A 27,741-nucleotide genomic window follows, 5' to 3' on the forward strand; every position below is an offset into this window, starting at 1 on the left:
TTCGCAATACATAAAAAGGTATAGCACATTGTATAAAGCAGTGAGGGAGCTCCCTAGTGGCCTCTTGAATAGCTTGCTTTTGCAAGCTTGCGTGAATGCTTGCCAGAATGCTTGCCTTCTGAAGTGACCCTTTTGCCGGCCCTTCCATTGTATTGTACCAACTCCACTTCCACTACTAGTGGACCCTGCCAATAGAGTCATGTGCGCCCCAGCCCCTCCCACTGAAGCTGCATCTGACTCGAGTGTAGGTCTACTCCTCTTTGATGGCCTTATTGCTGCAGAAGACATCATCTACTCCCCTTTCCCCTATAATTGATGCACTTTGATTGCCTAACCGACTGAGCTTCCACGCTTGAAGAGAAGCCTTCACGTCTGCGGGTACATTTGGGCACGGGTCCTATGTCTTTATTTGCCACATGTGCAAGATGATCTTTGATCCTTGTGGTTGCCCCTCCTCTTTCAATGCCACAATAATTACATCTCCATCGCTTGGAGCCACCACCACCTCTATACTCGTGAGAATTATCACATGATCCCATGCAGCATCCTTCACCATGATGAGTGCAGGGCCCAGGCTACAGTGTGAGATGGTCACAATTCACGAATCAGAATTACGATTCATAGGCTACAACCTACAACCACACAGAAATTTGAGATAGAAGATTCGAGGAGAGAGAGAGAGAGAGAGAGAGAGAGAGAGAGAGAGAGAGAGAGAGAGAGAGAGAGAGAGAGAGATTTGGTCCTTCCCCTTCTTCTGAGAGGCTTGACCTGTCAAGGCTTCCGACTTGGAAGCATGCTGTCCCTTCAGTTGTTCCTCTTGGTCCAAGACCATAGGAACCAACTCTTCCCACCGAAGAGTAGACTCACGCCCCGAAGCAATAAGGGCGGAGTAAAAAGCACCGAATCGTGGCGGCAACTGGGACAAGAGTGTGATTGCCATGTCTTCAGAGGAAATCGGCTTCCCCGCATTCTGAACCTGCATCTGAAGCTGTCTAAGCTTGTTGATGTGCTCCCGCAACGAAGAAGACTTGTTCACGGACAAGGTCCGCATCTGCACCTCCAAAGAAACCCGCTTCATAAGGGTTATCCGGTTATACATCTGATCAAGATCCAGCCATATCTCCCGAGCCATCATCAAGTGCTTGATGTGGGCTATCACGACTGTAGTACAAGACAGAAAAAGAAAAGAACGAATCCGGGCATTCAGTTTGTCCCAGTGAGACTGTGCCTTGGCCAACTCCGCACGAGCATCGGAAGAGAGTTTGGACTCATCTCTCAACGAGGGCCGGTCGATCTCCTCCTGTACAAGCTCCGCCAAATCGTAAGACTCAAGGATGGCCAACATCATCACGCGCCAGATGCGGTAATTGTGGCCATCGAGCTTTTGATCTGCGGGAAGAGCCGGTAAGACAGGCACCTTCCGATCCATGATCGTCTGGAACTCCAAGTCAATCTCTGTAGACATCTTCACCTGTAATGCCTTCACAAACGCAAAAGCAGCCCCCTCTGACTATGGAAATGCAGCCTGCTAGGGCTCTTTCTTCCGCGTCCCGAACCTTCATCACCCGCCGGAGGCGATGAAAAAGTAAAACCTGCACTTGAAAGCTGAAAACTCAGCCTTCCTCCTCTTCAAACATCAGTAAACAGCAGCAAATCCACCAATTGGACTCCTTTCCCGCCCGCCCACGCTTGCTTCAGCCTTGCTCCGATGCGCAGCCCTCCCGCTCGCCCTCGAACGCTGGAAACGCAGCCTTGTGTCGCGATGGAATCTCCTCTTCAGGTAGGTTCTTCACTCAGTCAGCCCTTCTTCACTGCTCTGATACCATGTCAGAGTGCAGCGATGCGGAAGCGTGGGACCAAGACTGAGAGAGAGAGTGAACGCAAAGAGAAGAGAGAGAGAGAAAGAGACAGTGGAAGATGAAGATCTGCTGTATAAAGTGTGCTGTATACAAAGATATGCAGATATGTACACGGGCGCAGTGCGCGGGACTGCGTGTCTCCACCTCGACGATGCAACCTGCTGTTCACCTCAAAGTACGCTGCAGTCTGCACGAATCTCCAGCCTGTAATCTGCAAACAGAGTGTGGAAGACTGTGCAGAATATCGGCTATAAATAGCCAGAAATAATGCGCCCAAAAAAGCAGGTCGGCTGCATTTAATGCAGCCGACTGATCAGTCCGACTGGCAGTCCAACTGGACTGCCACGTGTCAGTCCGACCAGACCAGACTGTGATAATCGCTAACAGGTGTGACCAAGGTGTCAAAAAGCTAGAGCTTTGTCCGGGGTTCCTGGAACTGTATGCGGGCACATTCGTTCTCCATTGACCCGAGGGCTGCATAGCCTCGGGTTAGTCTATCTTCTGCTGCTTTTCTCAGGGTAAATCTCGGTCCAAAGAATGTAATCCCCAGATAGACGTATCTTTGGACCACATCCACGGTCTCTCAGCCATATGTGAAGGGGGGTACCGACCGTCGGAGCCATTGGGTTGACATGTTGAACACCATGACCTTGGTTTCCCCCAGGTTCACAGTTAGGTCTTTGTCTTGGCAGAAGGCCTGTAGTGCGTCCAGTTGGCGCTGTAGCCCTTCGAGTGTGCTGGAGATGAGGACTATGTCTTCCGCATATAGTAAGATGGGTATCAGTGTCCCTCCCAGGCTCGATCCCTCCTCGCCCAATCTATCTATGTACTCTGAGATCTCATCAATGTAGAGGCCAAATAGGGTGGGTGAGAGTGGGCATCCCTGCTTGACTTCGATGGTGCTGGTTATCTTCTTTGACAGCCCTCCTGGTGCCCGAACTCGGCCCGTTACCGATTCGTATAGTGCCAGTATCCCCCATCGCATTTCGGTTGGGACCTCCAGTTCCTGTAGTCTCTGCGTGAGCCTCGCTCGTGGGACTATGTCAAAGGCCTTGCGGAAGTCCACGAAGCAGCAGTACACCTGCCTTCCATGTGCTCTACCCTCCTCTATGATGGCTCTCAGTGTGAGGATATGGTCAAGGGTGCAGAACCCCCTCCTAAACCCTGCTTGTCCTGCCGCCCAATGTTGGTGTTGCTCTACCCACTTGCTCAGCTCGTGGTCCAGTATGCATCCATAGAGCTTGGCTAGTACATGGCCAACCATGACTGTTCGGTAGTTCGTGGGAACCATGGGGTCCCCGGCCTTCAGGATAGGTATTATGGTGTTGGCTGACCAGCTGGCAGGGAAGCCTTCGCATAGGGCTCTGTTGAACATGTGTGCTAGGAGAGGTGCCAGTATGTCTCTGGCATGGGTCAAATGCTCTGCTATCAAGCCTTCGTGGTCTTGGGCACGGCCATTTTGGAGTCTATCAATGGCGTCCCGAACCTGCCCCGTGCTGAAGAATGTGGATGATCTGGGTCTGCTCCCTGGGGGCCGGGGTAGCTGGGGCTGCTTGGGTACTTGGTATAGTGAGGTTGCATATGCGTGCCAAGTGCCCGGGGAGGTGATGGGTGTTTGGGCTTGGGGTTCTTGAAACGCCTTCCATGCCTCTTTGCTGTCATGTCCTAAGAATAGCTGGTAGAATTCGTGTTCCACTTTGGAGAGGTAGGCTCGTTTCTTTCGTCGCACTAGATGACGGAAGATCAAGCGTGCCTGTTTATACGTGTGTACTCCCCGTGCTTCGTCCTGTTGAAGACGGAGCCGGGTTTCCCTGCAGTCTGCGTCGTACCAGCTATTCTGTGGGACATTCTTGTTCGGAGGGGTGGAGTGGGGGGATGTGTGGGGGAAGTATTCGGCAGCTGAGGTGTGTAGTGTGCCCGCCAACTGTGCTGTGACCTCCTCCAGGGGTGTGTGGGGGTCCATTTCCTGCAGGCTCCAGTAGAGATGGTTGGAGTATGCGCTCGCAGTTAGCCTGGTAAAGTGGTACCTGGGAAATCTTGGGGGTTTGCTTGCTGGGGGGGTTAGGTCATACCTGCAGGTTATGTCAAATTGCAGGTAGGCATGGTCGGCAGCCACTGCGAGTGGGCAAGGTGATATTTTAAAGGACTGGATGTCGGGGATAAGTGATAGAGGGCTGAGGATATAGTCCACTGTGCTTGCTTCCAGTTTCTGTGTGGGTGCTCCATGTGCCCCCCATCCGATGCAATTGGCCGCGTGTTTGTGTGGGAAGCATGTGAGGGCATCCGACCCAAGCCATCTGTCGAGACCGTTGAGGATGGCCAGTCCGTGTGCCCCCCCTAACGCTAGTAGGTGTTCACCATATTCGGTGCATTCAGCTGTGTCTTGTGATGCCCGGTTGAGTCCTATCTCCTCCGGTGCAATCTCTTTGTACATGTGGTCTTCGCTCTCAAAGAAGGGGGTCTGTCTCTGTGCTGTGCGTGCGTTGAAGTCTCCAGCCAACATGACATCCCCCAAGCTGGAGTAGTGCATGATATCCTCGTACAGTGGTAGGTATGGTGACTCGCCCTTCGGTGATGTGTATGGGGAGTGTGCAGGTGGGAAATAGCACACTGCCATGTATATGTCTCGGGGGTGATCTATGTGTATCCGGATCCACATGAACCGGGCTTCCTCATCTTTCTGCATGACTTGCATCATGGGCTGTAACTCCTCCCTGTACAACACAGCCACCCCTCCGGACCCTCGGGTCCCTCCTGTTCGGGCTCTAGGGCAGCATGCCATCTCCCATCTATATCCCCTCACTTCTGGTAAGTAGGTGCTTGGGCTTTGGTGGGTTTCTGTGTAGAGGACGATGTCCTTGCCGGTGAAGGTCTCCTGGAATAATCCTGCATCTGTTTTCATAGCTCCGTTGCAGTTCCACACTGCAAACCTCAGGTGGGTCTCATAGGCTGCGCCCCGTCATTGGCGTTTATCTGTGATGATGACACGACCATCTCTGTAGACTGCCCATTTTCCTGCTTTGCGAGAGAGGTTTGGCTTACAAGATTACAACCCAGTCTATACACCAATGGAACGTGGGCTGAAGCTGCCATTGCATGATGACAGTGACTTGTTTGATATACACACACATGCTCTAGCAGTTGGATGCCTTATCTACCTATGCAACAGTAGGCCGGACATACAATTTGCAGTTTCAGCCCTGAGCAGATATATGGATCAGCCATGCATGTCACATTGGCAAGTAGTTAAGCGCGTTTTTCATTACTTGTAGGATACTACTCTCGGATTGCTTTATGCCAAGGGGGGATCACTGCACTTACATGCTTACAGTGATTCTGATTGGGCTGGTGATTATGATTCTCGTCACTCCACTAGTGGCAATTGTTTCTTTCTTGGCTCATCTTGCATATCTTGGCTTAGCAAGAAATAGTCCACTGTTGCCACAACGTCATGTGAAGCTGAATACAAGGCAGCTTTCACTACCACAGTTGAATGTGTATGGCTTAGACGCTTGGTAGCTGATCTGGATGTATCTATCTTCACTGAGCCTACCCCTTTGTTCATTGACAATCAGAGTGCCATTGCAGTGACATGGAACCCAGTGTTTCATGCACAGACGAAACACATTGAGATCCATTATCATTTTGTTAGAGAGAGGCTACATGTCGGAGATATCAGCCTTGTCTATTGGTGGCGGATGACCCTTGCATTTTGATCACTCTTCACTCCAGGGGGGTTTGCTGGGTGAAACACATTGAGATCGATTATCATTTTGTCAGAGAGAGGCTACATGTTGGAGATATCAGCCTTGTCTATTGGTGGCGGATGACCCTTGTATTTTGATCACTCTTCACTCTAGGGGCGTTTGTTGGGTTTCACTCACCCCTACGCTCACAGAGGAGTGTTGGTGATCTCAGTAGGACACTGGGGCACTTTTTACTCTCAGTACGAGAGGTTTTTTCCCCTAGATTTATTCTCTTTATTTTATGTGCCTACGTTACACATTTTCGGGCACTCAGCGTATTGCACACACTTCGGGTGTGAACATCCTCTTACAACCCTAAGGTTTAAGGGTTGTACCTTGTACTTTCATCTTACACTTTCAGTCTATTGCATTGGGTGTCGTGCTTCCACTCTCCACATTGTCTACTCCACTCTCAGCTGAGCTTCGATCCACTCCACCTCTCACAGAAACCTAATTTTCTGATCAGACCAGCTATCTGACATCTATATGCTATGCTGTTGGCAGGAGGAGGGAGTATCAGCTTGTCAGATAGTTACTTGTTGCTTGTTTGACTGTGACTACTTTGATACTGGTGGATAAGATGATATGCTCTTTTAGATCATCTGATAGTGTTGGAATGTTGCATTAGTTGATGAGATTCTTAAAGCTTAGGTGGGGTGTTGGCCATTATGTTTCAACCAAACTTGCCTCCACCATGGTGGTTTTTTGGGTGTCTGTAGCATGTGGTTCTTTATTTCAAGGGCCACATGGTTTTACGATGGTTGAAAAACTTGCCCAGTTTTCTGTCAAAATGCTCAAAAGCTGCCTTGCATATATCAATATGGATTGGCTGATAGGCCTCATTTGCAAGATAGACTTTGATGGCAGCCTTGCAAGACTTGGTCCAGCCTGGTCTTCCTCTTCAGATAATGGACACTTGTTTGTAGGGTAGCATTCCAAGTGACCTGTTTATAAAGCAAGATATGAAAAAAATATGTTAATGACTCATTGCATCATACTGTGGAGAGTATTGTACACTTGCAATATTCTCAAGTCCTTCTAGTCACGCAGCCACATAAAATTTGTAGTGTGCATGGATTTTTCTTTTTCGGGTTCAGCAGAGATTGTTTAGGATTTTATCATTGGTTGTGTGGCATCCAAACAACAGGCTTATAAATCGTTGAATATGTGGTACAGACTACAGTGGATGATGTTAAGCAATTTCCACATTTATCCTGGGAAGTGTACTTTGCAAAGGGTTTTCATCTGCTAAACATAGAACATAGGTGCTTTGCTTGTAGTGAATGCTATTGAATTGTTGTTGGTTGCTGGTTTAGCTTTAGTCATAGACTGGCAGACTTTCAAATTGTAGCTTTGGACAACAAGAATCATCCTTTGTGCTTCTCAATGGTTTAATGGTTAACTCTTGAGTTGTTTGTCTTCTACTGTTAACGATTACTGATGTGCTGTAACTTTTCTATGGCTCCTGCAGTGTGCTGGCAACATTACTAGAAAATAAACTGATTCCTGATCCGTTTTTTGGGCTGGAAAATGAGAAAATCATTGACATTGCTGACTCAGGTCGCGAGTATTACACCTTCTGGTTTTTTACAAAATTTGATGTAGGACTGGTAAGTTCAGTTTTCTAATTATTGCCAGCTTTAAAATTACACTTCTGAGAAAACAAAAATTCTTGATGTCTTCCAAATTCTTTAAAGTAAATTTCTCAGTGACTTCCTAATTTTTAATTTTTTCTATTAATAGTTCACAAGCCTGTGAAGATTCCTGTGTTTTATTTTATAGGGAGAAGAAGAGCATGCATGGCTACAATTTAGAGGAATCAACTATCAAGGAGAAGTTTACTTGAATGGATATAGAGAACTACTTCCAAAAGGAATGTTTCAACGCCATATACTTGATGTGTCGAAATGGATCAACCGAAATGGGCCTAACTATCTTGCAGTTTTAGTACATCCACCTGATCACCCTGGGCGAATCCCACCTACCGGTGGACAAGGGGGGGATCATCAAGTAAGTCAATGGCTGCTTACAGTTTCAAAGATTACTCATTAGAACTTTGTCTTACTAAAGGAGGCTAGTAAGATTACTAAACAAAAAACTGTGCTAGTAAGAGAAGTACAAGCTTGCAGACACAAATACTATGTTTTTTATATGAAACGACTCCTATTTTAACATGATATATAAATGTGCAACGGAGAGGAACCTTAGGGTGAGTCCATCCCAAATAATTTCAGAAGCAATGGGTCAATCACATCAAAATGGCTATGATTTATGTTCTGCTACTCAAATCAATCATAGAAGATTACTCCAGGTATTGTGCAACAAAGCCATAAGTATCAATAGAAACATCAACAAAGAACAAGTGGCTTCTAGTTTTTCTTTGGCAGTCTGGATCAGCCATTGGTGAAATGAAACAAAATACCATAACTGCAAAATAATCAATCATGTGGAAAACATGTCATAGCTCTTAGTACAACTTTGTTTTAAAATGCGAAGCATCTGGAATGATAGCTTTCTTTTGAAATACAAGCCTCCTATTGAATTCAGTGTTTAATGTTGCTTTGTTCAAAGCTCTACTTACAGCAACCCTTTTTTCTTTTGTAAGATTGCTAAAGATGTTGCAACACAGTATGTGGAAGGCTGGGATTGGATGGCTCCAATAAGGTGTTCATCAATTTCTGTAGATGATTATGCATTTCCTTATCAACTGTTCTTCAAATTCACATGGTGAAAGTGAAACTGTGTTTAATGAAACCTGGCGGATGATATTGTCACTAGTGTTGTTTTAAGAAGTGAGACAACTGCCCAACTTGTGAATGGTATCTCACATTGGTGTTCACTATTATGTTATTGTGCTGCTTCCTCTTGAGGAATCTGTTGTTTGAAGTTCCCTTAATCGCATGCTTTCAGGCGCACTTTGGAATACTGGTGATGATGAGTTTAGTTTGTGCAAACTCAAGTTTGATGTGTAAATTTTTATTATAACTTTATGCATTAGTAGACGATGAGCTTAAGACTCAGTGAAACAATCAAGTGCCAGTTTTGATATGAAAAGAAAGGGCTCAGAGAGCATCAACATGCAAGAAAAAGTGAACTTGGTAGTTTTGGCATCATATTAAAGACAGTGACTGTTAGTACATTCTATCCCTTAGCATCTTTAAAAAATGCAAAAGAAAGATCTCTCAACTGTCTGAAGGCTACATCCCTTGAGAAAATGGCCAAGCTACAAACAGTCAAAACAGTTGGCACTCCTTTAATGGATAGGCAATTCATATGACAGTTGGCACTCCTTTAATGGATAGGCAATTCATATGACAGTTGATCCTTTAAGTTTCCTTTGTCTTTCCTTTTTTTTTTGGGTTTTTGGGGGGGGGGGGGGGGGGGAGATAAAAGATGTTTGCAATAATATTTTTAGACAAATCTTTCTGTCACAAGTGAGAGTGTCTTTATCGCTGATTTCATGGCATAAGTACAAACACTTGGCTTTAATAGCATCCAAAAACATATAAACATCATTGGACCAAACAATGTCAGGGACACACGTCCTAGGAGGCCTGCACTGGTACCAGGTTAGTTGCAGCTGTCGAATGTATAACTCCCTTGCTGGTTTAGTGAAAGCAAGATCACAGGAGGAAGAAGCTCCTAGCACCTAGGTCATAGATTGTGCTCTTCAATCCTTAGTCCTTTGTTAATGTAGGGCAGTGGTGTAGATTGCAATCAGAAACATTCTTGATGATAGTGAACCAACTGGTAACATTTGTACAGTCCCAAAAGTGCCCATGCATCGTAGACAACTCAGAGATACAGCCAAAGGGCGTGGAGAACAATGTTTCCAAGAGCACAAGCACTTGAAAGCCTTCATCACACATGTAATAAGGTCCAGGCAGCCGGCTTGAGGGCTGCACAATTTTTCCATAGAACCATAAGAGCAAAAACAAGTTGGTGTAACAGTAGTAGATGAGGGAAAAATGAAACCGACAGACAGTAGCAGTACAGACATATACTTGTTTTTTGCAAAATAAACTGTGGCTAATTGCTTTTCTCTAAAGAATATCATTACAATGTGCTTGAAGCATAGCTAGAGCCAAAAGCGTACTTCCTATGAGTACAAGGTGTCTCAAGGTAGTCTAGGGGGAATGGAAGAAAGAAGCCAAAGTGGGGGTGTAACACCACCGAGGATTTCCATCCCGTCGTGTGAAAACAGGCTATGATAACCTAGGTGTCAAGGAAGCTCTTGTTGATGCTGAGAATCTCCTTGAAGCTGCTCCCAACACCCATGAATTGAGTAATGGAGGACTAGATCTCTGCCAAGGAGGCATATACTGAAAGCTGTCTGATAGGCATCTCCTGAAGATATGTCTGAAAAGCTTTGTGATATTGTGCTCTGTTGAATACTGACTATAGCGGGGGGGGGGGGGGGGGGGCGCCCGCCTAGTCCATATTTTCCTGCATCAGTTTATGTCTGCCAAACTAACCCATGAAAGCAGAGAAACTTATTGAAGTCTGTGAAATTGAGGAGATTAGCCAGCTCGACTCTCTTGGATCCCAATCCAGCTCAGCTAGGACTCAACCCTCACATGACTCATAAATGTCTGACCAAGCAAGGTCGGGTCTAGCTTCCATGACTGCCTCTATAGCCCAATGACATGGATGCTCCTCCAAGGAAGGTCAAGGAAAGCTAGATCCAACCTTCGTCTATCCAAGGCTAGCTTACCACCCTCATGTACTATGAAGAAAGTGTTTGGGGGCATCAATCACCACTCTTGCCACTTGCTCTGGACACCCAACAGTGAGAATTGAGCTATCCATTCACTGCTCAGATGCATGGGCTCTCTAGGGGAGCAGGGGGAGCCACTCCTCAGGGCCTTACATAGTCTCCAGTCATTGAATCCCCACTCCCCTCTTGCTTCCCACAGCCTGTGAGAACTCGCACTGTTTAATCCTACTAAATGTCCCGCTAGACTGTAATGGAATTTGGTGAGCCTCCCAAGCTGATCTTTGAATATACTTACCTTTACCAAGTTGCAAGCTGTCATGAGGATCTGGTTTTCCAAGCTCAAGATTAATAGTGACTCTGGCTTTCAATACTGAATCCCTCCCACTGATGGAGCTAGTCATGTCCTGCACAACTTTTCAATGCCTTGTTTGCCCAAAGAGCTAGGAGTTAAGTCACATGTTAATCTTGAACGTGGAAAAACACATCTTGGTGACATACCGACCTCTTGAAAAAATTAAGTGTCTCAATTGCATGTAAGTGTGACCAGAATGCATCTGAAAAACACATCTTGGTGACATACCCCCCTCTTGAAAAAATTAAGTGCCTCAATTGCATGTAAGTGTGACCTGAAGGCATCCAAAACTAACTGAGTATATGGATGCGTATGCAGGCACTGAGTACCATATGCAATAGTGTATGTGGCAGTTATCATGTGTATCACTGCAATCTGTTGTATGTTGGTAACTATAGTGCGAATACATGTATGAACAAGTAAATGGCAGCAACAGTATCAGTGTTGCAATTGTCATTTGGTTCAATGCGTTTCAGTTTTGGATGCCTTTTGGTCACACTTACATGCAATCACACATGATTGCATGTAAGTGTGACCAAAAGGCATCCAAAACTGAAACGCATTGAACCAAATGACAATTGCAACACTGATGTTGCTGCCATTTACTTGTTCATACATGTATTCGCACTATAGTTACCAACATACAACAGATTGCAGTGATACACATGATAACTGCCACATACACTATTGCATATGGATCAGAATACGCATAGGTCCTGCTCATGTTAGATGTAATGCTGCATAGCTGGAAACTGTTTCAGATGCTTTGTCAAAGACCTTGATAGGCAATTCAAAGATACTTGAAGATATGGATTGTTTCACTCTTTTCGGTGATGGTAAGCATGTGTTGGATATGAGTGAGGCTCAATTTATATTTGATGTGGTACACAATTATCATTATAAGCTGATTTCCATGCGCTGGACTCTAAAAGAGCAGGCATGTTGCTATGTATTTGTTGATGGATGTATTTCAAGCATTTATATGCAGGTTTCATAGCCTCTAGTATATAATACACACCCAAGGCCTTATGACCCTAGAGGGTTTACTAGGTATAGTGTTAGAGTTGTGCAGGGCCTACTCAGTCGCCTTGAAGAAGGTGAAAACATTGTCTAGGATGCTCCTATCCTGGACAAAACCTGTCTGTGTGTCATGAATGATGTCTGGAAGCATGGGGCGGAGTCGCCTACCGATCATCTTGGCCAGTGCCTTATAGGCCATCGACAACAAGGTGATCGGTCTCCACTAGGATAGCTCCAACCGGTCTCCCCCTTTGGGGAGGAGACTGACAAGACTTGCTGATAGACTCCCTGGCATTCGTCGTGAGCTGAAAATCTCCTGAAAGGCCAGCAGTAGGGGGTCCTTCACCACCTCCGAGTAGGTAGTGAAGAAGGCCTTACAAAGGCCATCCTCTCCTGGGCATTTTTACCCATCTTGTGCATGTAAAGCCTCCTCTAATTCCTTCTCTATGAAGGGGTCTAGGAGGAAGCGTCCCATCTCCTCTGTGACGAGGGACAGAATGTAGTCCCAGACTTGCTGTCTACAACATTGTCCTTTGGCTGAGACTGCCTCCTGCTGAAAAAGGTGCCCGTAGTAGTCAGTGGCAATCTCCATCACCTCATTTGGGCTAGAGCGAATCCTCCCATACTGATCACGGAGGCTGTGAATCTGATCTCTTGAGGTGCGAGGTTGATGCACCTGAAAAAACTCCCTGTACATCGTGTCCCCCTTCCTCGTCCAAAAGGTTGTTGAGGTACAAAAGGAAAACTTCGAGCGCCTGTCCTCAAGACTGGCGAGAGCTGCTCGTGGGCGCACCTCCTGCATGTGGAGAGTGGGATTCCCTGGTGCCTCCTGGAGTAGTCTCTGTGTGGCTGCTAGGTCTCGCTGGAGTGCTCTCTCCTCCTCCCAACTCTACTGCCTGGCCTGTAGGGCTGCCTCTTGGCAGATCCTACTCGACTAGGCTAAGATCTCTGCAACCTCCTCTGCGATCCGGTCCCTCCTGTCCCACTCCCTAGCCCAAAACTGCTTAATTTTCCTTCTCACCTCCTCCCTCTTGTAGATGGAGTTAGGGATCTGACAGGATCGCGTGTCAATGGCTAAAGTTGGAGCATCAAGTGTGAGGAGAATCGAGCAGTGATCAAATAAGGTGGTGCTAGCCAACTGCTCTACCTGGCCTCCTCGAGAGCACCCCCACTCTCCCACATAAAACCCCTCCAGTCATTCTAGGAGAGCTTTGCCAGCCGTTTATATCCCCAAGAGAAGTCCAACGACCTCTCCCTCATGTGAAAAGATGGGTCCCGCCAGGCATCACGTGCTCCTACCGCGAGGAGGAAGACTTCCCATGCCTCCTACTCCTCCCCAGCCATACCTTGGTAGTCTCTGCCTCTGCCTCTGCCCTATTGGTTCTCTAGGGCTTCCAGGTTGTTGAAGTCTCCTCCAACAATCCAAGAGTCTACCTCTAGAAGTCTTGCCGCAATCTCCATCTAGAACCTGCCGCGTGCCCTAACCTCTGTAGGAGTGTAGACATTGAGGACTCCAAGGCATGAGTCCCCCATGTTCAATCTGATCCATAGGATCCTCCCTTTCACAATCGTCCCATGGTCGCGTACACAGGCGGTAAGCCTCGGGCCAAAGCCTTGGGCCAATAGAGGTGTATATGCCTCCACTCCTACCGTGGGCACCAATGGAGTACTCCCAGTAGGTGTGTGAACTACCTGGAAGTACCTTCCCTACATGATGGGCTTGGGCGGGGGTGAGCTTGTGCTCCTACAGAAGTAAGACGTCGATTCGTTGGGCAAGGGCAGGCTGCAACTCTTGTCGAACAATCAACTTTTTGGAACCACATGCTCCATTGTAGTGGAGACTATTCACATTCAAGGATGCTAGATGTACACTCATAGGGATGCCTGTGACTGACCGAACAGGCATCTGTTTGGTGTGGAAGCTGCTGATGAAGAAGAAGAGCTATGGGGCATGCGAATGTGCTTTGCCACAGGCCTAGAAGGTGAACTCCATTCCCCCATGATGGCTTTCGAGCGGACCATGGGGGTAATAGATGCTCCAGTTGGTACCACCAGGGCATCTATCAGCGAGGCTGAGAGGCGCGACTCTATACATTGGTAGAAGCAGGCAGCCTGTGCAAGGGGCCACTCAATCACATCCATCGGTGCTCTCCACTGTGGAGGGGCTCGAAAAATAATGCTAAGATGTGGGACCTTGGCTCTAGTCAACCAGTTAATGCCCATCATGCACCCTGGCCACTGCTGGGAAAAGAGTGCTAGTCCTCCTTCTTCATAGTTACACGAAACGCCGTTTCTGGCGTTTTAGAAATGCTACAATGTTTCTAGAAACGGAAACGCCCAAGAAACGGCGTTTTTGCAGATTGCGATTTGGGGCAAAACTTTGGCCCAAATGTGAGTGTGCCCCGACTCCCACATTCCAGTCGACTTTTCACCCGCGGCCCGCCTACGTTTCTTCTCTCCACTCTGTCAGGACTCGGGCTTGCTTCTTTGTCGATTGAGGACTCCAAAGCCACGCATAGTTATTGGCCAGATTCGCACCTCATCCCACCACCTGAGGATTGAAACAGGTAGATGGGAGGGTATACAGACAGAGGAACGCTTATGCCCACTATGCGACAGAGAGCTAGAGACAGAGGAACACTACATCTGCCGATGCATTGTATATTATGATATACGAGGTAGATACCATTGTCTGTTTCGAGAGGGTTTTGGACCCCTAAGAGGGATCATGCAGTTTGAGGATCAGAGATTCTTGGGATTCTTCCTCTTGGAGCCTGTGAATCGTGATTCTGATTCGTGAAGCTGTGACCATCTCACGCTGCAGCCTGGGCCCTGCACTCATCATGGTGAAGGATGCTGCATGGGATCATGTGACGATTCTCACCGAGTATAGAGGTGGTGGTGGCTCCAAGCGATGGAGATGTAATTATTGTGGCATTGAAAGAGGAGGGGCAGCCACAAGGATCAAATATCATCTTGCACATGTGGCAAATAAAGACATAGGCCCGTGCCCAAATGTACCCGCAGACGTGAAGGCTTCTCTTCAAGCGTGGAAGCTCAGTCGGTTAGGCAATCAAAGTGCATCAGTTATAGGGGATAGGGGAGTAGATGATGTAGCTTGTGCAGCAACAGGGCCATCAAAGAGGAGTAGAGCTACATTGGAGTCGGGGCCTGGGGCGCACAGGACTCCATTGGCAGGGCCATTAGTAGTGGAAGTGGAGTTGGTACAGGTACAGTGGCAGAGCCGGCAAAAGGGTCACTTCAGAAGGCAAGCATTCAGGCAAGCTTGCAAAAGCAAGCTATTCAAGAGGCTACTAGGGAGCTCACTCGCTGCTTTATACAATGTGCTATACCTTTTTATGTATTGCGAACGCCATGATGGAGATCAACCGTGAGGGCCGTTAGCCGTATTGGATGCGAGTGGGAAGGTCCATCCTATGATGGTATGCGCACACGAGAACTGAAAAATGAGAAGATGCGTATATAGGCTCAGTTAGAACCATTGAAGGCCACTTGGGTAAAGTATGGATGTACTGTGTTATGTGATGGGTAGACAGATGTACGTAAACGCAGTGTCTATAACATTCTAGTGTCCTCATGCAAGGGGACAATGTTCTTGAGAGCCATTGATGCTTCAGCTCCTGGTACAATGATCACAGGCTCGTACATCTATGGGCATATACGCACAGCCATTGAGGAGATAGGGCCAGAAAATGTGGTGCAGGTGATTACGGATAATGGTTCCAATTGTGTTTCCATGGGGAAAATGCTTGAGGCTGCCTATCCCAAGATTAGATGGACTCCGTGTGCATCACACTCTCTTGATTTATTGATGGAGGACTTGCAAAAATTGAATTGGGTAGACCCTATTCTTACTACTGCAAAGTCCATGGTGAACTTTGTCACCAAGAGGCCTAAAGTGTTGAGCATCTATCGTGCACATAGTGACCTTGAGTTGCTGAAGCCATCTAGCACACGCTTTTCGTATATGTTTATAGTTGTTGAGCGGATTGTGCGAGTGCACTAGGGCTTGATACGCACAGTTGTGTCCAGAAAGTGGTCAGCCATGCCTGAGCATCAAGATACACACTATAGGGCTTTTGCACGACAGGCTATGGATGAGACATGGTTCCTGGAGGCTGAAGCTTTTGTGAAGTCTATCAAGCCTATCTACTCCGTTTTACGCATCACTGACATGGAGGGGAGTACCATGGGATTGTTGTATGAGTACATGGATAAGATTGGAGAGGCTTTTGAGAGCAATGCCTATCTTTCTCGCTCAAAGTAAGTTCCTTTTAAAGTTTTAACTTTTTCCATTGTGGTATTAACTTATTTTTAGAGTCTAGAAGACACTAATTGTGTGCGTATTTATGATTGTAATTTGTTATAAACTTACACATGTGTCAATGTAGGATTGAGGAGCTTCAATGTGTGTGGAACACGCGATGGGATTGGTTTCATAGACCAATCCATGCTGGTGCACACGTATTGCATCCTCTATGGCGTGATGAGATGCAATACGAGAATGAGGAGCTAGAGCATGGCATTGAGGAGTACTTCTCACAGTGGGCAAGAGGTGTCACAAGACTGTGACAACTATTATCTTTTTGTTGATTTCTTTATTACATATTTTATTTGGTTTTTCTTTTTGTAAGGATCCCTCTTGAAATCTAAACGCCTGAGTTGCATGGCCAGTATGTGAAACGGACAGGAATGTTCAGTGAGTCAAGACTAGACAGTTAAGGTCCAGTACAAGTCTAGAAGAGACTGATGGCACTGTAGATTGACAAGTTTGGAAGAGACTTGTGAAAGTGTATATGGACAAGTGTGTTGAAGAACTAGCCTGGAAGAGACTAGTTCAAAGTGAAGATGGAGAAATCTTCAAGAGATTAGTCCATGTGGGGTCATCAGTGGAAATTCACTTTCAGTTGAGCTACATTGTAAATTTGGATGTAGCCATAGTCAGCAAAGATGGTCAGAAGACTAGTGGGGATGCAATGGAAGCAACTCCTAAAATTTAGGGAGTTACTAATTTTGGACCTCAAAATCTGTTCGCGTCATTACCTTAGTTTTTGCACGAGGATTAATCCTTTGGTCTATGCCGAGGACAAATTCTGCACCGAGCATGGAGAATTTTAGACCGGAAGACTGAAACGGGAAATATCTTCTAGTGCTGCCACTTGGCACAAATGTGTGCACTTACCTCTTTAAAGAGGGCTGGTGTGCAGTTTTTGGGCTAAAAGAGGCTCATTTGTGAAAAGCAGCTGCAGATGGAGAGCTCGTGAGAGCTGGTCTACCTTGTCTATGGTGCACAGAAGGATGGGCTTGCTTCCTACTCTCTCTCTCTCTCCCTGATAGTACGGTTATGTTGCAGAATCAAGGGTTTTTCAGATGGAGAGCTCGTGAGAGCTGGTCTACCTTGTCTATGGTGCACAGAAGGATGGGCTTGCTTCCTACTCTCTCTCTCTCTCCCTGACAGTACGGTTATGCTGCAAAATCAAGGGTTTTTCTTCTGATTCAGGTACAACTGTGTGGAATATGCCGTTTTTGCATGAGGCAAGAGCCTCCTTTCTCCAGGAATAGGAGCAGTTGTTTGCAGTTCCCAGCAGGGACAAGTGAGGGTGGTAACCTGACCAAGCAAGTGCCTGAAACAGCACTAAACCAGAATTGATTCTGGACTGTTCAGAGGGTATTTCAGAGCCCAATTGATGTCAAAATCAAGGGGCACTTGGCACAGATGATGCAGGACAATGCAGGGAACAATATGAGCTGAAAACAGGTGTCAGAACAGGTCTGAACCAGTAATTATAGTTGGCTGAATAGTACAGGGAACAGTAAGAGTTGTAAACAGGTTTCAGAACAGGTCTGAACCAGTAAATACAGCAGGCTGAAATGGTCAATTCTGCACTCCAACCAGAAGATTCAGACTTGGGCAGAGTTTCCCCTCCTGGTCAACTTGATTTGGGTCAGTAATTGTATTGTTATTCTGTCAAATTTCACCCAAAATAGGTGAAAGACAGCCCATTGTACTTTCTCTTTTTAAAAATAAAGAAATACCGCAAGGGGCGCCTAACTTAGGGGCCAACAGGGTGTATGTGTTGCAACATGAGTATTCTAGCTTCCTGTATGTCTTCTTGATTCTATGTCTTTAAGTTCATGTAAAGTGGGCGACTATTAAATTGGGTGAAATCATTTATATATTTTGGTTGTACACTACCGCTGCCGGGATCGAATCACTTTTTCCCTAAAGAGTGAGCCAGGGTTTGTTTGGGTGTAGACACATAATTGTGCATCATTGCTGATAGAAAGGAAGACACCAGAGAGGAAGCGTCCGCATCGCAGGAGATCCCTGTTGTTCATGAGGTGGGAGAGTCTTCTAGAGCTCCACAGTTTGTTACTCCTCCTGTTATGGTTGAGCCACAAGTTCTTACGGCTTCTTCTATGGATGAAGACACTTTCAAGACTTAGTTAGTTGCTGCTGTGAGTATGTTTACTCAAGTGATGCAGAATCTAAGGTTTTTGGCATTTTTGCAGCCATCTGCAAAGATTTTGGATCCAGTAGAGGTCCAAGATAAGGGTAAGCATGCTGCAGATTCAGTGAAAACACCAAGGTAGCTTGCGGAGTCAATGGAGACTCCAAGATTGGTTCCGACTGTCCAGGAATAGGTGGCGGAAATGCTAGTTACACAGGCATTGCCAGTTCAGCCTGCCACTTTACAGCAGCCAAATGTTGGCCTAAATGGACAGGGAAACAGTTTTCAGGCTTTACCACAAGTTTTCCCACCGACTCTGTACATCTTGGGTACTTTGGAGGTGGATTTGTATTTCAGAGTATGGCTGGTTATGCACTTGGAAACCGGATTTATGTACCAGGAACAGTGTTTGGGGGTACACAGGGTTTTATGCCAAACCCCATGTATGGTAATATAGGCATGCAGCTTGGATTTCAGGGTGTTCAAGGCAGTTTTGGCATGCCACAGGGCACTTTTGGTATGGCTGGTTATCAAAACCAGCAAGCAAGTATTGTGTCTACAAGCCCTGTAGTCAGTGGTCCGGCAACTCCTATGCCACCTGTTAGTGTTCCTATGTTACAGGCATATCCTACGGATCCTTTGATGGCTCATGAGAAGCCAAAGCCATACAAGGAAGGTGGTGCAGCTGTACAGTTTGACATCTTTCGAGGATTTGAAGATGGGACTAAGGCTCTCTCTTTCTTACAGCAGTTTGATGCCGCATTTGTAGGAGGGAACTTTACAGAGCCTTCTAAGGTCCGGAAAGCTGCCACTTTCCTTAAGGACAATGCTAGTCAGTGGTGGAGTACACTGTTGATGCAAGGACAGGCTCCTGCTACTTGGACTTACTTCAAGCAAGTATTTGCTTCTGCTTGGTTGACCAATGAATTTGAGATTGATGTTATGTCAGCTTGGCACAATTTGGATGCATCTAAATGCAAGGATCTGGAAGACTATAACAAGAAGTTTTGGGAGGCTTTGCTTCCAGTCACTTCTTACAGGGTTGTGCCATTGACTGAGCAGATAGAGAAATATTGCTGTGGGCTGCCCAAGGAACTCTGGAATTATTGTACAAAGACAAAGGTCACCACTTTGACTCAGTTAATTGAGAATGCCACCACAGGAAATGCATTATCGTTGGGACAGTTAAGTGGTTTTGGGGGCAGTATTAAACATGACAAATCTGAAAAATTTTCAGCAAAGAAGCCATTTGGTAAACAGGTTTCTCAGATTTCTCAAAGCACAAGAAAATCTTGGCAGTTCAAGAAGAAGCCAGGCAAGTTCTTTGGACAGCAGCCAAAGGACCAAAAGAAACCTTATGTGCGCAAATCTCTTGAAGAGAGAAAGGCTTTAATGGCTGAGAGGAAATGCTTTATCTGTGAGTAGACTGGTCATATTGCGTCTAACTGTTCGGACAAGAATAAGAGATCAGCTGATGATGATAAAGAGGACAGGAAAGGAAAGAAGCCCAAACCTTCAGCAGGTTTAGTGCCAGATATGCTGGGAGACAAGCCACACTCGGATGCTAATGAGCTCTGCAGAGCTTGGGGTAAAGTTAGGGATCAACATGTACTCATTTTCTTTGATCCTGGAGCTAAGGCAAACTTTATCTCACTAGAGTTGGCTTTTACTTTGGGCATCAGAGCAGATGAGATGGGCTACACAGCAGAGGCAGGGTTGGCATGTCCTGGTCACTCAAAGTCAGTGACACCCATTCTTGGGAAGCTGCGTCTTCATATACAGTCTTATGTTGATGCAGAAGAATTTTATATCATGCCACTTGAAGGCTGTGATGTCTTGTTGGGAATGCCATGGATGTTCAGAAAGCATGGTGTGATGGATGCCTTTAACAAGACACTGACTTTGGAACATAGGGGAAAGTCTCATGTGCTTGATGTGAAGCTTAAAGGAGAGTCTGTACCTGTTGTATCGGCTTCTGCCATTACATCTGTAATAAAGAATCATCTTTCTGCGTACTTGATTTTTGCACGTGATGTCAAGGATAATAATGAGTCAAATTTCTCTATGTTAGATAGAGACAGGTCTGCTTTCTTGTCTCAGTTCAGTGATTGTTTTTCTGACTCATTACCATCATAGTTGCCACCAGAGAGGTCTGAGGATCATGCAATAGATTTGGTGCCACGCAGTAGCCCACCAAATAGACCTCCGTATAGGGTTAGTGCAGCCCAACAAAAAGAGATATTGAGCCGGGTGAATGAGCTGTTGGAAAAAGGGCTGATTCAGCCAAGTTCATCTCCCTTTTGCTCACCAGTGCTCCTAGTGCAGAAGAAGGATGGCTCTTGGCGCATGTGCATAGATTATCGAGCGTTGAACAAGAGTACCATCAAGAACAGGTTCCCCATTCCAAGAATTGACAACATCCTCGACCGTTTGGAAGGAGCGTCAATTTTCAGCAGGATAGATTTGAAGAGTGGATACCATCAGATCAGGATTAAGCAAGAGGATGTGCATAAGACTGCATTTAGGACCACGTTTGGTCTCTATGAGTTCTTGGTAATGCCATTTGGACTTACTAATGCTCCTGCTACGTTTAATCGAATGATGGACAGGATTTTTCGTCCATACAGGCAGTTTGTTGGTACATTCTTTGATGACATGATTGTCTTTTCAAAGAATGAAAAGGAGCATAGAGAACACTTGAAAGCAGTCTTTGATGAGCTTCGCAGTAATAGGTTGCTTATCAATGGCAAGAAGAGTGAGTTCTTCTTGGAAGAAATCCAGTTCTTGGGGCACATAGTGTCAAAGGATGGTGTCCGAATGGATCCCGCTAAGGTTGAAGCAATTAGAACATGGCCAGATTTGAAGACTGTCCATGATGTTAGAAGCTTCTTGGGTTTGTGTTCTTATTACAGGAGGTTCATTCGCAATTTTGCAGAGATTGCTTCACCTTTACATGCTTTACAGAAGAAAGGAGTCTCTTTCCAGTGGACACAGAAAGAGATTTCAGCTTTTAATCTTCTTAAAGAAAAGATGACCTCTAGTCCAGTGATCATTCTGCTCATTCTGCCAGATCTTAGGAAGTCATTTGTTGTCCAGTGTGATGCCTGTGGCAATAGCATTGGTGCAGTGTTAATGCAAGATGGCCAGGTAGTGGCTTATGAAAGCAGAATCTTGCGAGGGCCAGAGCAGACTATGCAGGTCTATGAGAAAGAATTGCTGGCTGTGATTCATGCGCTTTCTTGTTGGAAACACTACCTACTTGGGGCAGATTTTGTTGTCCAGACAGATCATCAGACATTGTGTTATTTCTTAACTCAGACTAAGCTGTCAGAAAAGCATATGCGTTGGGCAAACTTTTTGTCAATGTTCCATTTTCAGATTGTGCATGTGGAAGGCAAAAAGAATGTTGTGGCTTTGTCAAGGAAGCCACAAATTTCAGCTGTGTCAATTCCTTATCATCATGAGCTTGATGATATGAAGGAACAGTATGCTGATGATGCAGATTTTGCAAGGATCTTTGATCAGCTTGTCAATGGACAACATCATGAGCATTATCTTCTGAAGGATGGTTTCATGTTGATGCATGGTAGACTATGTGTGACTATGCCATTGAGACGGAAAGTTATGACAGAGAGTCATTCTCCACCGTATGCAGAGCATCGTGGTATTGATGCAACAGTCAAAGCAGTAGAGACATTCTTTTATTGGCCTACTTTGAGAAGAGATGTGGATGCTTTTGTGCGGCAATGTTTGATTTGCCAGAAGGTCAAGTTTGACTGGCAAAAAGCACCAGGGCTTTAATAGCCATTGCCTATTTCGGATAAACCATGGGAAAACATAGCTATGGATTTTATCTTTGATCTTCCAAGGACACAGACAGGAAATGATGGGATATGGACTATTATGTGCAGGTTTAGCAAACAGGCTCATTTCATTCCTCTCAGGAAGAAGATAAAACCAGATCAGATGGCACGTTTGTTTATGTGCAATGTCTTCAAGTATCATGGTATGCCACAGTCTATTGTCAGTGACCGTGATCCACGGATGACAAGTCTATTCTGGAGAGGCATATTTGAGAACATGGGCACAACGCTTAAGTTCTCATTGTCATTTTATCCACAGACTGATGGACAGTCAGAAGAGGCAAATTCTACTGTCTTGGATTTGCTTAAGTGCTATGTGTCAGAGCACAAGTCAAAGTGGGAGCAGTATTTGCCTTTGGTCGAGTATGCATACAATAATACTGTGCATTCGTCAACAGGCAAAGCCCCTTTTGAAATTGTTGAAGGTGGTAAAAAGGTTCCTCCCATTTTGCATACAAAGGATAAGATCTTTCAGGTAGATCAGTATGTGCAGAGTATGGGTGAAATGTATCAGAAAGTTAAGCATGCCCTTGAAAGGACTCAGGCAAAGCAAAAGAAAGCTGATGATCATCACCGTCGTGAATTGATATTTTCACTTGGTGATTGGGTACTGTTGCGGTTTGAAAAGGCACGCTTAAAGAAGCGGAAAGGCAAGGAAAGTCTTTTCACTAAACTTAGTATGCGATACTATGGGCCTTTTCAAGTAACAGAGAAGATTAGTGATGTCAGCTATAGGCTGAAATTGCCTGACAATTGGAAGATTCATAATGCTTTCCATGTAAGTCTTCTTAGACCTTATGTGGGTGATGTGCTAGAAGATATGCCAGCTGAGGAACAGCCCGAAGTTGAGGAACTTGATGAAATTCTTGTTCCAAAACAGGTATTGGCACACAAAGAAAGTAAAGTGAAAGGCAAGGTTGCTAGAAGGTATTTGGTTAAGTTCAAGAACTATCCAGCTATAGATGCTAAGTGGATGGACGAAGGTGAACTTGCAGAGTCACCTAATGTGTTGGAACTTTACCTTGAAGTATTTCGCTTGCAACCTACCTTGACTCCTTGTATCTCTAAGCTGAAATAGATTGTCAAAGTGACAATTGCTCAAGAAAGAAATTATGTACAGAAACATATTTTATACAGGTTAACACTTATTGTGTCCATATGGTTTTCTCAGTGCTAAAGAAGTAAGTATTGCTTGCAAGAATACAGTTTTTACTTCTATTGAATTGAATACATGTTGTAACAATGGTTACTCGATCGGGCATGTATTTTGTGAATTGACTCAGTGGGGATATCATTTTGATGTACCGGCCACTAGATCTCTAGTCAGGGTGATGTGGAGTCATCAAATGAGAATCTGCCACTATGGGGATATCATTGTGGTGTACTGACCACTATATCTGGAAACAGTGATGCGGAGTCACATGATGATAGTCTGCCATGTTTCACAATTAGAACATACATGTGTTAACAGCGTGTTCAGTCCACAATGTTGACTGATAGCATGTATGTGTTGTACATGTGCTGCCAAGTGTAAGTTCACTGGGTTAGCTGGAAGCATGTATGACATTCATACAAACGAGGACGTTTGCGATTTCGAGAGGGAGGTATGTCACAAGACTGTGACAACTATTATCTTTTTGTTGATTTCTTTATTACATATTTTATTTGGTTTTTCTTTTTGGAAGGATCCCTCTTGAAATCTAAACGCCTGAGTTGCATGGCCAGTATGTGAAACGGACAAGAATGTTCAGTGAGTCAAGACTGGACAGTTAAGGTCCAGTACAAGTCTGGAAGTGACTGATGGCATTGTAGATTGACAAGTCTGGAAGAGACTTGTGAAAGTGTATATGGACAAGTGTGTTGAAGAACTAGCCTCGAAGAGACTAGTTCAAAGTGAAGATGGAGAAATCTTCAAGAGATTAGTCCATGTGGGGTTATCAGTGGAAATTCACTTTCAGTTGAGTTACATTGTAAATTTGGATGTAGCCATAGTCAGCAAAGATGGTCAGAAGACTAGTGGGGATGCAATGGAAGCAACTCCTAAAATTTAGGGAGTTACTAATTTTGGACCTCAGAATCTGTTCGCATCATTACCTTCGTTTTTGCACGAGGATCAATCCTCTGGTCTGTGCCGAGGTCAAATTTTGCACCGAGCATGGAGAATTTTAGACCGGAAGACTGAAACGGGAAATATCTTCTAATGCTACCACTTGGCACAAATGTGTGCAGTTACCTCTTTAAAGAGGGCTGGCGTGCAGTTTTTGGGCTAAAAGAGGCTCATTTGTGAAAAGCAGCTGTAGATGGAGAGCTCTTGAGAGCTGGTCTACCTTGTCTATGGTGCACAGAGGGCTGGGCTTGCTTCCTACTCTCTCTCTCTCCCCCTGACAGTACGGTTATGCTGCAGAATCAAGGGTTTTTCTTCTGATTCAGGTACAACTGTGTGGAATATGCTGTTTTTGCATGAGGCAAGAGCCTCCTTTCTCCAGGAACAGGAGCAGTTGTTTGCAGTTCCCAGCAGGGACAGGTGAGGGTGGTAACCTCACCAAGCAAGTGCCTGAAACAACACTAAACCAGAATTGATTCTGGACTGTTCAGAGGGTATTCCAGAGCCCAATTGATGTCAGAATCAAGGGGCACTTGGCACAGATGACGCAGGACAGTGCAGGGAACAATATGAGCTGAAAACAGGTGTCAGAACAGGTCTGAACCAGTAATTACAGTGGGCTGAATAGTACAGGGAATAGTAAGAGTTGTAAACAGGTTTCAGAACAGGTCTGAACCAGTAAATACAGCAGGCTGAAATGGTCAATTCTGCACTCCAACCAGAAGATTCAGACTTGGACAAAGCTTCCCCTCCTGGTCAACTTGATTTGGGTCAGTAATTGTATTGTTATTCTGTCAAATTTCACCCAGAATAGGTGAAAGACAGCCCATTGTACTTTCTCTTTTTAAAAATAAAGAAATACCGCAAGGGGCGCCTAACTTAGGGGCCAATAGGGTGTATGTGTTGCAATAGGAGCATTCTAGCTTCCTGTATGTCTTCTTGATTTTGTGTCTTTAAGTTCAGGTAAAGTGGGCGACTGTTAAATTGGGTGAAAGCATTTATATATTTTGGTTGTACACTACCGCCCTTACCAGTGAACAGGCCGGTTTCAGGAGGAGATGTGCAGATGCTGAGAAGGCTAGACGATGATCTTCTCCTCTTTCAAAATAGGAGTCTCTCTTTTGGTCGCCCTACAACAGAGCTTCGAGAGACACAGTTGCAGCTTGTGTCTTGGTGGGAGAAATATGGGACATCCGCACCTACCTTGGTAAGTAGGCCAACCCATAAACCATAGTCTAGACTCAACTTTCAAGCTTCAGGACAAACATGAATCATGATACAATAATCAATTATAATATTTTTTTCTTGTTTTTGTCATGTGATTGGCAGAAACGTCTTGCCATTCGAGTTCTTTCACAAGACTGCAGCTCAGGTCCTTGTGAAAGAAACTGAAGCATTTGGGCCCTCTTCCACACAAAGAAGAGGAACCATTTGACTACAGCACAACTTGAGAGACTTGTGTAGTGTCATTGTAATCTTCGCCTCCTCGAGCACACATCTTCATCTCCTAAGCCTTGCCAAGTGAATGTTGACAAGATTGACATTGAGAAAATGAAGGACATTCGAGACATTCCCAGAGAGGAGCTAGACATTTATACCATGCTATATGAGGAGATGTCAGCTCCAGCGCACCACACACAAGCTTCATCACGGAGGTCAAGGTCGACAAGCAGGGGTGCCAGCACTTCAGCAAATGTACCCTCGCCCTCATTTAGTAGTGCCGATGACCACTCCGAGTCAGATATTGCTTCTGTCAGTGCATCTGGCAGTTCTAGTGGTAGTGATGCAGATGCCGAGGAGGGTGATCACTAATGAGACTTGACTCTTAAGAGTTCAGACAGATGCTCTCTTGTGTGACTGTGTCTTATCATTTTTGTTTATGGTCATTGATTGAGGACTCAGTGGACCGTGGTGTTTTATGGATCATTAGTTATCAACTTATCTTTTATGCTCTTGTATCTTTTTTTCATGATTCATGAATATGATCCAGCCTCCAGGTGTTTTTGTGATTCATGTATATCTATTATCATGTTACATGTAAATTGTAATGATCTAATCTTTAAAGTGTGATCTATGAATATCTTTAGAGTGTGCTTGGCACTTGCCAATTCAAAGTTTAAGTATATTGTATGAATCCTGATGTATCTTTCGAGTTTGGAAATTGGTGCAGGCTATAGGTAACAGGTTATAGAAGTTAGGATTTAGGACCTCCGACCTAGTATGATAGTATCAAATTTCAATGTCAATAATCAATTGTATGTTAATCATGTATGTCAAGTATTTCTCAATCAAGTGACAAGTGTGGCTTATTGTCATCTATTATCTATATTATATATTAAATCGGGGTTATATATTTCCTTGTATCCCTGTTTCCCCGTTTCCCCGTTTCTTCCTGGAGATGAAACTCTGTTTCTACCGTTTCCGTTTCACCGTTTCGGAAACTCCAAGTAACTATGTCCTTCTCCCATCCACTGGGAGATGTGGTCTGCAACCTGGCCCTTCACCTCCTCTATCTGTGTCATCGTCCAGTCTCTTGAATGAGAGGTCTGAACAGTCAGTTGGCCACGACAGCAAGAGCAGCAGTGGATGAAGATGGATGTGATGGTGACAACCTCCAGCAGGTGGCCAACCGTCAGCAGGAGCAGCTGTAGCAGAAAACACAGCTCAAGAAGGTGAAGATGAGGAACGTGTCAAGTCTTGGTGGCTGGGTGCAAGCCTCATCAGTTGGCGATAGCTCTCAGGCAGTGAGAAGCAGCTTGATTGACTAAGCAACAGCTCTAGGTGGCAGGTCAGCAATCTTCGAATGAAGATGAAAGATATCAAAGCACTTCGGGAGAGGACAAACAATGAATTTGTCACTGATGGATGCCCACAACATGTCATTTTATAGGGAATTTTATGACATCTATCCTATTGTTCACAAATAAAGCTTTTTGGGGCTGTTTTTAATGAGTGAAATTAGGCATTAATGTTGATGCAAGCCTCGATTTTGGTGGTCCAACACCCCTCCTCAAGCCCAAAAACAGTCCTATGATGGAGAGAGTCATACTCCAGCCTCTTATTAAAATGTAAGACCATAAATAGACAATGGGATCCCACATTTTGAATAGTTACATGGCAAGAGATTGATTGAAAACGTAGCAGCTGACATGGGAGTGAAACGTAGACCACTATAGTAGTTCAAGAGAAGAAAATAGAAAAAAAACAGATGTACCAAGGAGCAAAATTAGGCATTAATTCATGACAATTTAATGCTAATGCAAGCCTTGATTTTGATGGCTCAACTGGGGGGAAGAACAAGAGGGGGCAAAGTGAAGGACTACAGAGGGTGTGCATGTAGAGGGTGTAAGGACATCAACAACTTAGTTCTTGAAGTGCCTGGTCTCACTTTCAAGATGAGTTTCTTGGTTTTCTAAATGTTGGTAAGGTTTCATGTTATTTATATTGTCTGGTTATGTTATACAGTGCTTTATGTTGTGGTTGTTCTCTTTTAGTTTGTCCTTTTGTTTTTTTTTGGGGGGAAAGGGCTGGGGAGGATTTTTTCATTACTAACTAACATGCCACAAGCATGGGTTTTGATGCTTTATACTGGCATTTCTATTTATGC

The 27,741-nt window shown here is 45.1% G+C and overlaps 4 protein-coding genes and 1 pseudogene across 6 annotated transcripts in view; 4 read left to right on the top strand and 1 right to left on the bottom strand.

Annotated features, from left to right (window-relative positions):
* LOC148019486 (glycoside hydrolase family 2 protein) overlaps positions 1 to 27,741 on the top strand; it is a 96,767-nt gene that overhangs the window by 38,519 nt on the left and 30,507 nt on the right. For both annotated transcript variants that reach the window (XM_087700973.1, XM_087700972.1), the window contains exons 2-4: positions 7,077 to 7,215; positions 7,388 to 7,615; positions 8,211 to 8,269. In XM_087700973.1, coding sequence (XP_087557099.1) covers positions 7,077 to 7,215; positions 7,388 to 7,615; positions 8,211 to 8,269 — 426 coding nt within the window. The remainder of the gene's footprint in view (positions 1 to 7,076; positions 7,216 to 7,387; positions 7,616 to 8,210; positions 8,270 to 27,741) is intronic.
* On the bottom strand, positions 54 to 4,761 carry LOC148019488 (uncharacterized). The gene is made up of 2 exons (XM_087700779.1): positions 2,752 to 4,761; positions 54 to 185 (listed from the first exon to the last, which is right to left on the bottom strand). The coding sequence occupies exons 1-2, from the start codon at positions 4,759 to 4,761 to the stop codon at positions 54 to 56; spliced, it is 2,142 nt and encodes a 713-aa protein (XP_087556905.1).
* On the top strand, positions 15,235 to 27,737 carry LOC148019489 (uncharacterized; annotated as a pseudogene). Its single transcript, XR_015694997.1, has 5 exons — positions 15,235 to 15,978; positions 16,107 to 16,247; positions 23,635 to 23,649; positions 25,176 to 25,341; positions 25,464 to 27,737. The product of XR_015694997.1 is annotated as an uncharacterized LOC148019489 (transcript).
* On the top strand, positions 16,295 to 19,725 carry LOC148019490 (uncharacterized). The gene has a single exon (XM_087700974.1). The coding sequence runs from the start codon at positions 18,528 to 18,530 to the stop codon at positions 19,590 to 19,592; it is 1,065 nt and encodes a 354-aa protein (XP_087557100.1). The 5' UTR covers positions 16,295 to 18,527; the 3' UTR covers positions 19,593 to 19,725.
* Positions 19,608 to 20,322, top strand: LOC148019491 (uncharacterized). The gene has a single exon (XM_087700975.1). The coding sequence runs from the start codon at positions 19,704 to 19,706 to the stop codon at positions 20,301 to 20,303; it is 600 nt and encodes a 199-aa protein (XP_087557101.1). The 5' UTR covers positions 19,608 to 19,703; the 3' UTR covers positions 20,304 to 20,322.

This window comes from Lygodium microphyllum, chromosome 19 (genome assembly GCF_053477565.2).
Source record: "Lygodium microphyllum isolate KBCC chromosome 19, Lygodium_microphyllum_v1.1.10, whole genome shotgun sequence".
In the NCBI taxonomy this organism is placed as follows: Eukaryota; Viridiplantae; Streptophyta; class Polypodiopsida; order Schizaeales; family Lygodiaceae; genus Lygodium; species Lygodium microphyllum.

What these genes read in the sequence shown, in the direction of transcription:
- LOC148019488 (XM_087700779.1), bottom strand. Translation starts at nt 4,761, where the DNA reads ATGAAAACAGATGCAGGATTATTCCAGGAGACCTTCACCGGCAAGGAC. An exon ending in AGATAACCAGCACCATCGAA is followed by an intron (nt 186 to 2,751) that starts GTCAAGCAGGGA and finishes CTCTATTGGCAG; the next exon opens with GGTCCACTAGTAGTGGAAGT.
- LOC148019490 (XM_087700974.1), top strand. Translation starts at nt 18,528, where the DNA reads ATGGCTGGTTATGCACTTGGAAACCGGATTTATGTACCAGGAACAGTG.
- LOC148019491 (XM_087700975.1), top strand. Translation starts at nt 19,704, where the DNA reads ATGCTGGGAGACAAGCCACACTCGGATGCTAATGAGCTCTGCAGAGCT.